Source organism: Mirounga angustirostris, unplaced genomic scaffold (assembly GCF_029215605.1).
Source record: "Mirounga angustirostris isolate CCGP_5_RB_7025 unplaced genomic scaffold, mMirAng1.0.hap1 SCAF_6, whole genome shotgun sequence".
NCBI classification, from domain to species: Eukaryota; Metazoa; Chordata; class Mammalia; order Carnivora; family Phocidae; genus Mirounga; species Mirounga angustirostris.
In genome coordinates, this window is record NW_026991714.1 from 132,606,496 (window position 1) to 132,623,082 (window position 16,587).

The 16,587-nt window shown below is 40.5% G+C and overlaps 1 protein-coding gene across 3 annotated transcripts in view; it reads right to left on the reverse strand.

Moving 5' to 3' along the window:
* Positions 1-16,587, reverse strand: part of SORCS1 (sortilin related VPS10 domain containing receptor 1) — a 507,270-nt gene that overhangs the window by 153,844 nt on the left and 336,839 nt on the right. For all 3 annotated transcript variants that reach the window (XM_064595254.1, XM_064595255.1, XM_064595253.1), the window contains exon 5: positions 15,360-15,433. In XM_064595254.1, coding sequence (XP_064451324.1) covers positions 15,360-15,433 — 74 coding nt within the window. The remainder of the gene's footprint in view (positions 1-15,359; positions 15,434-16,587) is intronic.

Sequence of the window (16,587 nt, forward strand, 5' to 3'; positions counted from 1 at the left end):
TCTGCTGCTCCCCCTGCTTGTGCTCTCTCTCAAATAACTAAAATCTTAAAAAAAAAAGAAATCTAATTGTAAAAATAATACGTATTCATTTAAAATACAATGGAAAGTGGACTGAAGTATAAAAAGGAAAATAAAACATTCACATGGTCCTTCCATCTGGAAACAATCACCTTTAACATTTTGTCATCGATCCTTCAGAGTATTTTTCTGTTTCTGTAGGCATTCCTTTTTCAAAAAACAACTTTTGCATCATACCGTTAACAGAGCATAACATACTATAATGCTGGAATGCACTGTTTTGCCAGCTGTACAATATTCTGTAATTTTCTTAACTGACAGGCTGACCACAGACTATCGGTAGTGTCTACACATAATACTGCACTGATTATCTTTGCAGGTAAATATTTGCATGTCTCTCTTATCTCTCAGTTTTTCAACAGGCAGAATTATTAAAAGAGGGAATTTCACTAACACAAAGAGAATGAGCATTTGTTTAAGACTCCTGATAAACTGTCGAACTGTCCTCCAGAAAGTTTATATAAATTATGCTAAGAAGAACAGATGAATGTCCATTTCCCAAGCCCTCACTTAGGCTAAGTATTATCTCCTCAAAAAAACTATCCCTTTGGCAGTTTAATAAATGGCATATCCTTTTTTAATTTTTAAAAAAAGATTTTATTTATTTATTTGAGAGAGAGAGAGCACAAGTTGGGGAGGGAGGAGCAGAGGGAGAGGGAGGAGCAGACTCCCCGCTGAGCAGGGAGCCCGATGCGGGGTTCTATCCCATGACCTGAGCTGAAGAAGGTTGCTTAACTGACTGAGCCACCCAGGCGTGCCTTTTTAATTTTTATATCCTTTTTGTTTTAATTTTTATTTCCTATTTGTGAGATTCAACATTTTTACGTTGTCTCTCTTTTTTTCTTGTATAGAATGCCTGTTCAGGATCATGGGACTTTTATCTATAGAGATGTTTTTATGCAAGTTTTCATTTATAAGAGGGATTAAACTGTTGAGGATATTTACCCACTTCTTGTGCTGTCTTTTTTACATATTTTTAGTTGGTTAGTTTGGAACCTGAATTGTTTTTGGAATTAATGATTTTATTTATTTATTATTTTTTTTAAGTAATCTCTACACCCACCCTGGGGCTCAAACTCACAACCCTGAGATTAAGAGTCATGAGCTCTACCGACCGAGCCAGCCAGGCGCCCATTTTGGGAATTAAAATCACTGTTGAACAAGAGGTCATTACCCTTTCATAGAGGTTTGTTTTTGGGTGGGGAACAGCAAACCTTGCTTTTTTCTTTGGTGAGGACAAAGAAGATGGGGAAAGGGAGGAATAGTGTGTGAGTGTGTGTGTGTGTGTGTAATGGTGAGTACCTCCAAGTCACCCTCCTGATAGTGAAGGTGGTGTGAGATGCCCAACTAAACAAACTGGGGAGAGCCCGGAACTATGGGGCTGGGGGAAGGGGGATATCCTCTCCTCTAGGACCAATAAAGGGACTCCATCACTAGGAAAATCCATTTCCTTCTGAGATCTTCAACTCAGGTCAGACCCTAAAATATTTCTTTAAAAATAATTTTACTAGGCAGACAGATCGTGCCCTTAATTAGCAGGTGGCACCTAAATGGCATACTAACATCTAATAGGAATTATGGGCCCACGAGGTCAGAGTGAGGGCACAGAGGTACCTGAGGTGAAGAAGAGACAACAAACAGAATCCAGAATTGGGCTTACTCACCATCTTTTCTGGTCACATTGTTGGCTGACCAACTAACCAATGGCATACATAAATAATTGGTCAAGATGGGCCAGTTATTCCTTACAGAATTTCAATTAATACACATATAGGAAATTATGGAAATAGAAAATTTCCATTAGGACACCACAGAAATCACTGTGACAGGCAAGATCCACTGATGAATATGGAAATTAGTGGGCAAAATGCATAGCCTCAAAATATCTCTCCCAAAATATTTATTAATTATTGTGGTGCTTTTAACATATGTTCACACAATTTTTGATACTCTTCCTGCCAGGAGTTGGAACTTAATTCTCTTTCCCTTGAGTATGCACTAGACTTAGTAACTTGATTTAACCAATAGCATATGGAACAGGAAAAACAGTAACTCTGCAATGGACAAACCTGGCCGACCCTACCTTCATCAAGTGGTCAAGGTTAACATCACTGGTAATAAGACATATTGATATCTTGTACTGTTTGATAAGATATCATGAGAAGGGCACATCATTTCTGTGATATTCTTACCAACAACCTATATAACCCTGTAATCATGAGAAAATATCAGACTAACCCAATTTGAGGGACATTCTAAAAATATCTGAGTAGTATACTTCAAAACTGTCCAGGTCATCAAAGATAATGAACGACTGAGGACCGAAGAGACTAAAAGATAAGACAGATAAGCGCCATGTGGGATTCTGGATTGGACCCTGGATCAGAAAAAAAGGGACATTAGTAGAAAACCTGGAGGGATCCAAATAAAATCTCTAGTTTAGTCGACAGCCTTTTACCAATATTAATTTCTTAGTTGTAAATACTGCTCCGTGGTTATAAAACATGTTAACTTACGAGAAGCTGACTGAAGATCATAAGAGAACTCTCTGTCCTCTCTTTGCAACTCTTCTTTCATTGTAAAATTACTTTGAAATAAAAAGGGAGAAAAAAAAAAACATTCCCAAATCTCCTAAGGATATACTCAATTATAGCAAAGCTACTATAGATAGGAAAGTGATCTGTTCCTTCTAGTCTTTCTAAATCATTGTCACTACAGGGAAAGGATGGGTCATGCCATTTTATCACATAAAGCAGGTAAGCCACTGTAGCATTTCATTTGCTCTAAGTTTATGATTCACAGATTTCAACAATCACAAAAAAGAAAGTTATTCTATTTTAAAAATGGTTACACTGGAAAAGCAGTTCTTATTATTGAGATGTTCTTACTCTTCATTTGTTTAGAAGTAGAAAACAATGTGGACAGCCCGGGTTTTTACTAATTCTAGGGCTGCCCTGGTTACTAGGGGAAGGGCCTGATTGCAGCTGACGACAGAAATATGGTGGCCTAGGAACTGGTGAAGTGTGAGGGTGAGTGGGAAGCGGTGGTTGATGAGGCTGTAAGCTGCACTGCTTTGGGCTCCTCTCTCTTAGGCACCCTGTTTTCCTTGGCTACTGAATTACTCGGGAAGGCTAACTGCTCCTAGGAGGCACATTCTAGAAGAGCTAGTTTGTTCCCTGGGTTAGTGATGCAGAAGCTATCCCAGGCACATAAGTATTCTAACAAGTTTCATCTTGTCACAATAGAGTCACAAAATTGCTCTGTTCAGCACACGATGATGGCTTTGTAATTCAATTATCGGTAGAATTTATCTTCTGGTACTTATCTGCCTTAAATTTAGGGCACTCATGGAAAACCCTTTACCATAAATTTCATAAATGCTGCAGCAGATTCTGTCCTCCACCGCAGGGCACATCTTGCCATGCCTGTGAAAAGCTTGACAGCCTTCTCTAAATTATGGAATTGTTTTGTTTAGAGATGTTGATGTTTTAAGTGCCACAGCCAAACAATAAAAAACAGTGGGACAGGTCCATCTGCTCTGGTTATTCTCTTTAGAGAAAGAGAGATCCTGACAGACAGATAGACAAAGTTCCTTCTCAATCCAAAAGGCTGCTTTCAGCGATTTATCTAGAATGGTGTAGAAGGGATTCCTGCAACTCCTAGGAGGTCAGATGTGGTAGCGTCAGTTCTCTAAGAATCCTGATAAAATTCTTAACACATTCATAAACACATCAGGGCTGGCTGGTCATCTACATGGATTCATTAGTCTGGGAGTTGGTTTTAGGATCTTCCTCTGCCTTCTTCTGCCTTTCCTACCTAGTCAAATGAGCCAATTTCTGGGTCTTCTCTACCATTCTGTTTAGAATTTGCCATCCCATATCTTATCAGTTACCTACTAAGACAACCTTATCTAATCTTTGATTTGAAAAGTAGGTATCTATGGTTACCTCATCCCCATATTCATTTTCCAATTTTCACATATTCAATAAATATTTATAGAGTACCTATTTTGTCAACTCAAAAATGCTCACTTTTATTTTTTTCATTCTAACATTTCTTAAATCAGCTGGTATCTTACAACATTGAAATGATAAAGTTTAACTGGCAGAGGTTTTTGACAATACACAAAATAAAGGTGTATCTTCATCTGATGGGATTTTAGAGTTGATGGTATACGGTATGTGTCAGGCAGTGTTCTAGATACTTAGCTGTCCTAGTTTCTTCGATCAATTTCTTCTCATCTTTGTCCTAACAACAGACAATTCCCTTTCCCTAGAAACCATTCCCCAGGAACACCCCCTCATCATAATTTAATATGAATGTATATTGTGTGTCTATCTTCTTTTTCCTTCTCCTCCTCCCACTTCTCAGTGTTTTAACGTGAGATGTGTTAACAGTGGCTGACCTTACATCTCAGGGTTTTGGTGACAGACTATAAAAAAAGGGGAAGCATGACTCAACTAGAAGAGGAATACCACCTGAAAACCATGTGACATGCAAATTTTTCTCATCTTTTTGGGGAGGCATTTATCATGTTTTAAGTTGTATGAGGGACAATCCCATCATTGTAGGTTGAAGCATAATTGTGTTTTTGTTTGTATTTAGAGATTATATATGGTATCACAAGATGTACCAGGTACCAAGTTTTCAAGGGGTAGACTGCGGTGATTTTGTGCTGGATCAGCCTGGCCAACCTACAACTATCTTTCCCAGAGTCTCCATATAGTTTCAGATTAGAACTGACCAAAAGGAAATACACGTGAGATGTGGAAGGTAAGAGGGGAGTAGCAGTCAGTTCACTCTGAAGGCTTCAAGGGTTCAAGGCAGAGACAGTGACAAAGTGCTGGCAGGTCCCAGTCTGTCCTTGCTCTTCCCTTCCCAATTTCCTGCCTGACCACTCTCCCAGACTGCTAGCCCCGTGCCCTTGGGCCTCAAGCCCAAGGTGTGAGGCTGCAAACTACCAGAGGGGGTCCCAACTGCAGTCCCGCCTCAGCAGCTGCAAACCCCTCGAGGGCAGGGGCTGTGTTTCCAGTATGTTCACAGCCAGGAATTAGAGCTAAAAACTACTCACTAAATTAATATAAATTAAATGAACCGAGTGACAAGGGCTTTTAGGTAATCTAGAAGCTATAAAATTAAACACTGAGCTGATTTATCCACTGTTCCTGATTCTGGGGCAACAGAAAAGTAAAATACATGTGTGCATTAAAAATTCCCATCGAGGGATGCCTGGGTGGCTCAGTCGGCTAAGCGTCTGACTCTTGATTTCGGCTCAGGTCATGATCTCAGGGTCGTGAGATCAAGCTCTGCATTAGGCTCCACGCTGGGCATGAAGCCTACTTGAGATGCTCTCTCCATCTGCTCCTCCCCCTGCTTGCATGCACTCTTTAAAAAAAAAAAAAAAAATTCCCAATGAAAATATAAATTATGAAACTGGGTATCAAAATGAGATTGCCACATTTCTGAAACGAATGCCCAACTCTTGCTTATTCCTCTTTTAAATGACAGTTAATATTCACTCATGTATTATATGTGTCTGGAGTTTAACCTGAGTTCCCATTTTAATCCTGACAAGTAGATAAGGAAGACTGCACAATGATGACTGATACACAGATGAAGACTGTAAGGCTTAAAGAAGCTAATTAAATAGCTCATTGTCACAGCCCTTGAAAACAGGATTCTGACAAGGTCATTCTGACTCCAGAGCTCTCACTCTTAAACACTAAACACCATCTCTTCTTGGCTCCAAGCATCAAGAAAGGTGCTTTGGTGACGCATCATTGAATGAGCAAGAGAAACCACACGCACAGACACTGTATAAACCCAGAGGCTCTAGAACTTGAAGGCTAAGTGAGGTTTGATCACTAGGGCATAAGTCAATTTCTTTTACTATTATTCTAAATTAGAAGCCATAATTATGAGGATTTTCCCTGTCTCTTTTGTGCTTCTTTGCTGCCATCCCCCTGCACTCTGCTACCATAGTAGCTGTTGGGGATCTGGAGAAGTGACCAAGGCTCAGCTGCTCGCAGATGGAGGAGCTCAGCCCAGGGAGACAGGAAATCATCAAGATAAGGAGGACAGGGATCAATGATGGCCATTAGTGAATGAAGGCTATGAGAAAAGTGATGGGCTCACAGGCAGGAGCAGGGGTAAATGAACTTAATTTGTAGGGAAAACTTGCTAATCATTGGGAGAGATTACGATGTGGAGGAAAAGTGCAAGAGGATTAGAAAACCGCATTCACATGGAGATCATTAACAGGAAAAACAAAAAAGGATAAAACATCAGGCCCCTCAAGGATAATGAAAATTCTCTTATCGAGCACTCACAGTACAGGAACCAGAAATGCCCCAGTGCATGTCTTGGGATGTGATTTCAAGAATGATTTCCTGCCACTTCTCCCAGATTTTTACCCAAACCACAGACATGGTTCAGCTCCCATGGTAGAGGGCTAGGAACCAGAAAAGACTGTCTAGGAGGAAGAGGTAGAGTGTTAAGAAACAATCAAGGCAATACTTCAAAGAAAGGGGGTCGGGGGTTCTTCTCCTGAACCCCATACTCTTTTAAGTTGTGTAAAGAATCTATCAGTTTGGGCAGTCTAGGCTGCAGTCACTTTGTCCTTGGTTACACAGATCTCATTACCCCTTAGGACAGCCTGTGGGGTTCAGAAACAGCCTACTGCATAAAAAAAAGTGTTCCTTTTACTGATGCAGAATTCTTCCCTCTTCAATATGTACTTAGATGGTTTAGGAGTCTAACCTTTACATGCTGGAAAGAAAGACAGGTCATCTGTTAATGGCTCCCGGATTTAACAAATGAAGTCCATTCAAGATGTGTTTCAATCTGGATGTATATGTGGGTTTATGTGTGTGTATATATATACATGTGTGTATTCAATGAATTTCAGTACTGTGTGTGTGTGAGTGCAGACACCAGGTTTCTACTATTCCATTTACTGTCATACGCACAATAGATAGAAACATGTTAAAGACAGGTCCTTAAGGAATTATCTATTAGCAGGAGAGGAAATGAAGAAATAAAAAGATAGATATGCAGAACATACTAAGTGCTAAGTTACTTAATAATAATTATGCTAATATGCCATTTTTTAATTCTCAAAATGAGCCCTGGAAGAAGGAAACTGAAGCTCAGGCAGGTGAAGGAGTTTCTCAGGATTGCTCAATTAGTAAATAGCAAAGCTGGAATTTGAATTTCAATATGCTGACTCTAAGCCTGTGCTCTTTCCATCAGTCACATATATAGACCTGCAGTACAACACATGTTATGATGCACTGCATTTTATTTGTGACATATGCACATTTAAATTCAAAGAAAGAGATTCTTCTTGAATTGAAGAAGGCTCCAAGGGTAAAGGCAGGAATCAGTATGAGTCCATAAAGATCCACTATTGTGATCCTAATGATGGCAAAGATCCTTATCCATTATCTTTGTAGTCAGACCAAAACTGTCCTAACACATAATAAGTGCTAAAATTTAATCTCTGCTAAAATAAAAAAAAATAAATAAGGACAGTTTATTCCTAGGTAGGAGCATTTATAAAATCATAGAGATAAGAGATATAGGCTGGTCCATAGACTAATCACTGCTTAGAATTATTTACCTGGCCTTAAAAAAAAAAATTACCTGGGGCGCCTGGGTGGCTCAGTTGGTTAAGCGACTGCCTTCGGCTCAGGTCATGATCCTGGAGTCCCGGGATCGAGTCCCGCATCGGGCTCCCTGCTCGGCAGGGGGTCTGCTTTTCCCTCTGACCCTCCCCCCTCTCATGTGCTTGCTCTCTCTCATTCTCTCTCTCAAATAAATAAATAAAATCTTTAAAAAAAAAAAAATTACCTGGCCTTTTGGGAATTTAGCACATAGAATTGGGAGTATGGGGGGGGAGGTGAAAAAGATGTGCAAAGTCAGGTTGACAAGCATCTAGTTATGTCCTTACTCTTTTTGAATTTATGTTGTAAGCAACAAGGAACAAGGCAAATGCTTGATCAGGGAAATGCTTACACGATTCCTTAGGCAGTAGTAGGATATAAGGAGAGTAGGGCTTTTTCACTGTCCCCAATGAGCCAGGGTAATGCTAAGGAGAAGAGAAGTAGACAGGTGTAACTTCACAGAGGTAGAAATGATGGGGACTGGAAACACAACATTTAAGAGGAGGTGAGTGAGAGAACAGAGTTGAATATGTTTCAAGTGTTAAGGCTGGGGCACAGGATATACAGAAATACAAAATCCTATAAAGAAAAATCTAATTCTGAATAGTGAGATGTTCCACTCCCAGCTGAGCATAAAACTGAAAGCTAGTGATGGTGTTTGTTAAGAAGTGCCCTGCAAACAAAGACCTGCTTCAGAGAGCTTTGGGTGAAGGATGAAGCAGAGTGGCTTCAGAAAACAGCCATACTCCTTTTCTATTACAGTACACTTGATTTTCTAGTTATTTTGATAGTGTAGAATTTTACATTTTTATTTTATTTCACTAAGTTTATTCTACTTTTTTTTTTTTTATTTTTGTAATATCATTAGACTCCAACCCTTTTCCACTTTACAGGACACAGGGAAGGAAAAGTGCAGAGGATTCTGTTGTGGGGTCCATTAAACCCATCTGGGAAAAGAGAAAAGACAGCCAATTCACACCACACCCTCTATGTCCTTTGGGTGTGAATGGCTTAGGAGTCTAGGAGAGGCCATACTCAACAGTCAGCATATCTGAAGGAGGAAGAAGGGTCATGGTGACCCGGTGTATATAAAACAAACTATCAAACAACAAGGGAAAAAAAAAAAAAAAAAAAACAACCACCTCACACTGACCCAGCAGCAATATCCAACAAGGACTTGAGGATGGGTGGTAGCAATATGAGTCAGAATCAGAGACAGAAACTGCTTTAAGTCGTGAGGTGTTTTCTGACATAGCCAGATAATACCAGAAAAAAATTCATGGATCTGCATCTTATGCCTGAGGTTAGAGGAGAGAATGGTAGATAGGGATGACAGGCCAGGTATCTAGACAAATGGGACTTTAATGACTGGGCATAGGGCCTAATGGGAGGGAGGCCAAAGGAAACGCCTGCTAACATAACAGTTCTGAGTAAGAAGAAAGCTCTGTGGAGCAGGGTCCTCAGAAAAGCTTCAGGGAAAGCTGGTGCTCAAGCTAGTCTTCACTGGTCCCCAGCACAACGGGGCTTGTGAAGGTACACTGGAGGGGACATAACGTGCTTAAACAATACAGGCTCCGGAGCCAGTCATATCTGGGTTGAAATTCCGTCACCATAACTGATGAACACATAATATTAGTCAGGGTTATTTAACGTCTCTGGGATTTTATTTTCTTATTTATATTCCTATTTATTTCTCATCTAAAAATGGGAATGAAAGCACCAGCAATGGGCACCTCTTGTTGATGTTTTCCCATTAACCTTCTCCCTTCCTTTGAGAAAAGTTCCCGAATCTTTCCTGGGGGCAGCGCCATTCCTTACTTTGTGACCATGGGGTTTACTGGAATTGGTTCTACCCCCAGGGTCTAGATGTGAGCATGTTACCTCATCAAGGACTGTGAGATTTCATCCCAGAGTTCTGCGGGAGCACCAAGCAAGGAGGTATTTTCTTTTCCACTGGAGTAAATTTGGGGAAATATTTGCTGCTAGAGACTACCAGGAAGGAAGAGCCTGCCTGAGAGTGAAGCTAACATTGAGGACGGTAGAGCCAACATAGCAAGAACTGATGAACTTAATGAGCCTCTGAATTGAGTGCAGTCTGGATAAAGTTGGACCTTTTGACTTTCTAGATCCATGAGGCAATATCTCTTTAAAAAACACACACACACACACAAAACAACTTTATTTTTCTTAAAACAGGTTGCATTTTTCTAACACATATCTTGAAAAAGTTTGATCACTAAATTATTTCAGATCATTGATTTGAAGATTGACTGAAACAGTGTATGCAAGACACTTAGCATAGGGCTTGACATACAGTAAGTGCTCAATAAATGGGACTTGTCGAAGATACGGAATGGGGAGTCATTCATATTGACTGGCACTGAATCACAGCAATGAATGGCAATGTGTATGTATACATGCTCAAAAGCACTGAGTATGGATTAACAAATATTCCTGTACCTCTCTGCTGGAAAATACAGCTGTCATGTGCCCCCCGAGGGACCTAACTGAAACAAGGCTGACATTCTAGAATACAAAGGCTCACTGTTGAGTCAACTCTTAATTTTCTGTGTGTGAATTAGAGAAAATATGTAATCACTACTCAGCTGTCCCTGTTTACAGCCAGCCCTCTATATGTCAGAACAACATAATTAATAAGGTAAGTCTGAACCTATTTTTAATTAAGTGAAACAGCTCTAAGATTGCCTTGTCTTTTGCATAGATAATAGATTGCTGAGTGGTTTATAATGAAAACTGCCTTCCACTGCCTTGTTCAAAAGTTGAAACAGATCTCAAAAAGGCCATATTCAGCAACTTTTTTTTATTATGTTATGTTAATGACCATACATTACATCATTAGTTTTTGATGTGGTGTTCCATGATTCATTTTTTGTATATAACACCCAGTGCTCCATGCAGTACGCAGAAACTTCTAATAGTGAATTTGGCTTTTGGCAGGACCTTCCCTTATTCAAGTATTTTGGATACCACTGATCATCCAACTCTATGTCCTTGTTCAATGTCAAAGCAACACCTTGGCTTTTATCTACTGAACTGTTAAACTAACATTTATTATTGGGGGATGCAAGTCAGAAATAAATCTTAAATATAAAGCTGACTTTTACTACTGCAACCAACGTCCATGGGCCCAGACAGACCAAGTTTCAAAACTTAGCTATATTACATATTATGTGTGTTATGTTGGATAAAATATATCACTTTTCTATTTCATCAAAATGAGGATAAGAATCCCTACCTCACAATCTTGTTATAAGGATCAAATGACACAATTTGTCATGTGCCCAGATCATTCTAGTAACTTAATAGAAATCCCCATTATGGGATTTTATCTTGCAGATGCTCAGTTCTCCCATCTGTATTTTTTTCCCTAATGAAAATCTATTCTCCCTTTTGATGATAACAGAATGCCGCTTTTCTCCTTTTTAGTAATCATCTCTCCCCTAACCTTGAACCATGCAGTTGGACTGGGACTCAACCCCATCTCCTATTTCAGGCCCCTGACCTACATGAGTAATGTACCACCTTCTGTAGCCTTGACCACTCAGATTCAATCCCTGGAAATATAAGGAAGGAGGCAGGCTGGTTTGATAGGGCTTCTAAACTGTTAGAAAGTAGACTAAAGCTGATAATGTCCATCATTGCCACAAATGAGAAAACCAACCTGAGAATGAAACCAGCAGGGGGGGAAAACAAAACTAATAGATGTAGAAGTTCAGCCACTATTAAGAATATTATTACTATTAGTCAGTGGGCACTTAATACAATTCTTAGGTGCCAGGTATGTAACCAGTTTATGAAAAACATCTCATTTAATGAAGTAGGTATTAATTATCTTCACTTCACAGAGGAAAAAAAACTGAGGCTCACAGGAATAACTTCCCCGTGATCCCTTACTGAGTAAATGGCAGAGCTGGAATCCACCTCAGTATCTCTGAGCCCCTTAATCTCTAGGCTGTACTCCCAGGGTAATTGATTTCTGACATAATACAGAACAAGACTGCTATCACAGTTAAATAAAAAGAACACCTCCTCTATTAAGGGCAATATTGTACTAAGATGTGTTTTATAAGCTGCTAAATATAATATACACACACACACACACACGTAAATCTGTTTTAAAAACAATATGAACTCCTTGGAGGAAAGTTCGTATTTATGTTCGCTATGGGAGTATGAACAGCAACCACTGTGATTACATAAGAATATGCTCTTATGTTCCAGAATAATTTTCCAATTGCCATCGACTACTTTCAGAGGTGGCAATGTTATCGCCACCCAAAAGAGGTATTTCTCAAGTGGACTAGGTGATGAGGAAAAGACGTGAATTAATCTTCATTTTTCTCTGGGGGAAATGCTATGTTATTACCCAGAGTCACTTACACTAGAAAATTTATCACTAGAAAAGTTGCCCCCAGCCCTTTCCACACCCCCACAGCCAGGCTCCAAGCAAAAATGATTAAAGGGGGCCTCTTATAATTAAGCTTGCTGAGCAAGCCTAGATAGCCCCATAGTTCCCATATAATTTGAAGCTATTGGTTTCCAGGAGTGAGTCTAATAAATACCGCTCCGACTGACCCTTCTGCTGCCGGACTCAGGAAGTTGTTCAGTCAGAAATACAGACCATGTGGCCAGAGATCCAGAGATTTTCATCAACAGTCATGTGCACTGTGCAATTTATAAGGTCTCATGCCTTCTCTGGAAAAACGAACAGAGCTTAAATAACCCATGGGGGCCATCTGCCAAGCCCAGTCAGAGACATACTCATGCAGGCACCGTGGCCAAAAGAGCTTCGGGTTTTCTCTACTCACCTGCCTGAACGGGCTGGGTTTCCAGAGCTCACAGCCGCAGCCCAGAAAAAAAGGCCAAGAGGCAGAGGCAAGGAAGTCCACTGATTTAGCAGAGCATGGACCTTGGAGCCAGACTGCCTGCATTTGAATCCTGACTCTGCTACTTTCCAGCTGTGTGACCTTGGCTAAATTAGTTAACCTCTCCATGCTGTAAGCTCCCCATCTGTAAATGATGATAATGCAAGGCTTACTTCATTAAACTGTTAGGGGAATTAAACAGCGTAAGTGTGAATCACGCTTATCACAATGTTAGGGCTTGAATGGAGAAGATGTGTCTCTCTGTATCCAAAGGCAGAAGGAGGGGCATTCTTTATTTTACTTAATGGACAGATTAATCAGAACTCATCCACAATCATTTTTATAAAGATAATGATATTATGACATTTAGTTACAAGGGCTTTGCTAATCAGATAAAAGACCCCTATTCAAAGAATAGATAAGAATGTATGCAATCAGCACCAGCCAAAGCAATGATGGGGTCTATTCACCTCATAATGCTGTGTGTAAATAAGACCTTTAGTGAGCTAGAAAATATTCTGTTCCATGTACCACCTACATGGAAAATATTCTCATCTCAGTTCTTTTTTCTTGCCTATCTTTTTAGTCAACACTTTTCTTCATTTCTACTGGTAAGAACACATGTCCATCCAGTCCTCTGTAAATTGCAACTTTCTACTTTCCTTTGCTGGGTCCACGGCAGCTATTTCAAGTCACTCGGAACCAGGACTTGAAAGATTGGTCCCTTACACTTTCTCATTGGCAAACTATCAACTTCATTTCCAGGTTAAATTAGGTGGACTCCATTAGTTTATTTTAGTTCTTCATTTATTTATTTTCTGAAGCCTTTCTTTGCACATATGGCACCAAGTAAAGACAGAATGAAAAACAAAAACAGAAACAAAACAACATGGGCCCTCTTTCCAAAAAGTGACTTTATACTTTATAGGCAAACATACAGAGGTTCAAGGTGTCATGTCATGTCAATAAACGACAGGATGAGTAAGAGAGGAAGAGAAGAAATGCTGACCAGAGAAGGTAGGCTCAGTGACAGCTAGAGTGGAATTCCCGGAGAGGGAGAGGCCAATGTGGACCTCGAGAGCAAGGCTCAAGCCATTGCTGAGCCAGAACAGCAGCGGGAAAGAGGTGAACAGCTTCTGTGCAACAAAATCCTTCTTTAGTTATAAATGTCTCTTTCTGATGGGGGGAAATTAGGTGTCATTCCATATAGAATTCCCTCTGTGTTATTTTTGAGCCTGTTTGTTTGCAAATGAGTTGTCCTTCACTTTTTCAGGCAGTTTCACAAGCATTTTAAGAGATTCCTCTAATGCAGTTCCTCTAGCTTTCAGTTCCCACAGGGGTTTTTAGGGCAGGGTTTGAAAACCAGAAAGATGAAAATGCATTGCCCTCAGAAGTGAGAGAATTGGGGTGGGTGTGGGGAGCTAGCAGGCACCTGTAAGTCCAAAGGCTGATAAGAAGCAGTGCGATTTCAGGAGCAAAGGGGAGACACCTTTCAGAGTTGTAGGGAGCCTGTTGGCCCCTAAAAGGTCATGGTTCCAATGATTCTGAATGATGTGGACATGAGATATTGAAACTCTTACTTGAGCTAGTTCTTATAGTACTGCTTATACCAGCAAAAGTCTAGAAACAACCTTTACCGTGGGCAGATTTCAGGTCAAGCAGGGTAGAGTCATATCTTTTGGCAAACATTAGGTTGTAAATTCAAAAGCAACTGATAGGTAAAGTCAAAATTACACCAAAATGCTTCTTACTTTGCTCTTACTTTGCCAGGATCTAGGCCTTTGGAAACTCAAAAACCAAAAAGAGCTTGTATTATTTCCTTTCTTTTCAATTGTGGCCACTGGTTCCCATGGAGGGACGACACCTCTAGTTTAAACAGGGGGATGGGCACAGGTGGTAAAGAAAAGGAAGAATATTACTTTCTTTGCTTCCTTCTTTCTTTTGCTGCTCCTCTGTTGTTCTCCCCTGTGTGTGACACAGCAAGAAGGCAACCCTCTGCAATATCCTGAACCATCCTCTGAAATATCTTGCAATATCCTCTCAAATATCCTGGTCTTCACCAGGAACTGAATCTGCCAGCCCCTTGACCTTGGACTTCCTGGCCTCAAGAACCATGAGAAATAAATGTGTTGTTTAAGCTACCAACTCTATGGTGTTGTGTTACAGCAGGCCAAGCTAAGGAGATATATATATATATATATGATATATATATATGTATGTTTGGTAACTCACAGAATATTTATGAAAGGTGAAATAAGAAACTAAGAATGCTGGTTGTGCCCCATACAATGAGGAGATCAAGGAGATGTGAAATCAGGAATGGAAGGAAGACCTACTTTTAGGCTAATAAGATCTACTTATTTACACTGAAAACCCTTATTTTAACATGTAACATATGTGTGTATAATGCTTTTAGTAACAAAAGCCAGTATTAAAATGTTTTTAAGTGTCTATTTCACAAGCCCCATCGAAATATAACAAAACAGCAGTTACGAAGCCCTTGTTGTTCACTAATCTCAATGATCTCTTTGGAGCTCATTGAGTAATCGGTGGTACAGCTTTAACATTCCCTTGAAATGCTGACTATTCCAGTATCACACCCTGCCCTACGGGGATGTGGGCATATCTTGATAAGGACAGACCTCACGTGAGAGATCTGGGTGAGAAAAAGATTCCAATGCTCATTTACTAGGTGATCCCTTAATGGGCTACAAGATAAAATGAGACTTACCAGTAGAACCTGTTTGGTACGACCCCTTCCTGGATAAGCTGCCACCTTCTCCCAAATTCAGCAGAGCTGTATAACTGTAGAGAAGAGAAATTATTTAGCACCTTGACCCCAGGGTACATTAAATATACAAATATTAGTTCACTGGCTCAATATTAATAACAATCACAACAACAGTAGTAGTACCTACCATTTATTGAGCACCTGCCATATGCCAGGTGAATGATCCACATATCATCTCTGCTCCTCATATGCATTCTGCAAGGTGGACCTTAATATCTCCACCTTACAACTGAGAAAGCTGAAGTTCAGGAAGATTACGTGATTTGTTGGAAATCACATGCCCTCCAAACATGAGAATGAGCTGGGATTCATACCCCGTTCTACCTGGTGAGAGTCAGCAGTGCCATTTGACCTAGCCTGTGCAGGTCACTGTGTGGAATACAGAGAAGTGCAAAATCTGAGATCTGGCTCTTGAAGAGCAGATAGTATAACCTGACTAAAATCACGAGAAATGCACTAAGGCAATGAGGCCACCAGTGACAGAGGAATGCCAAGGAAGGAGACTCAGAAGTCAGTTAGGGATGCTTCACAGATGTGTGCAGATTCCGCTGAGGTCCAAATGAATGGCAGCATTCAAACTGACAGAAATGGGACAGGCGTGACACGAGGAGCAACGTGGGTCAGAGTGGTGGGGTACACAGGGACAGTATACAAATAAGCCTGGCTTATCTAAATAAGTGTAGATGTGAATGTTGAGGGCAGCTTGGAAGACGGCTTTGAATGGCAAGTTCGGGAGACTGGAACTGACCCTGTGGCTGGTCTTTTCGACAACAGCCAGAGAAGTTTCAGGCTATTCGGGCAGCCCACACGGACTACACTTTCACTGTGATCCAAGTGCTTCCCATGCATTATTTCATTTAATCCACATGCCATCGCTGTGATGGTATCTGAAGTTATTTTACAGATGGCTCTACAGCTGGAAAGAGTTCAAGTCCACATGCTACACTGCTTCAGTACTCTCCGAGGGCAACTGCAAAGAAGCAGTGCTCATGAGACAGGGTCTAACGCTCCACATGCTCCCTCCTCTCCAAACATGATTCTTCTCTTACTTCCTGCTTTGTATCTCAGCTCACTCCACACCTCTGCTCTTCTCCAATAATCTTTACAGCTCCATGGAAGTGTCCTCTGATGGCAGCCTGGAGACCCCTGTTGCTCCAGGCATTCTGGT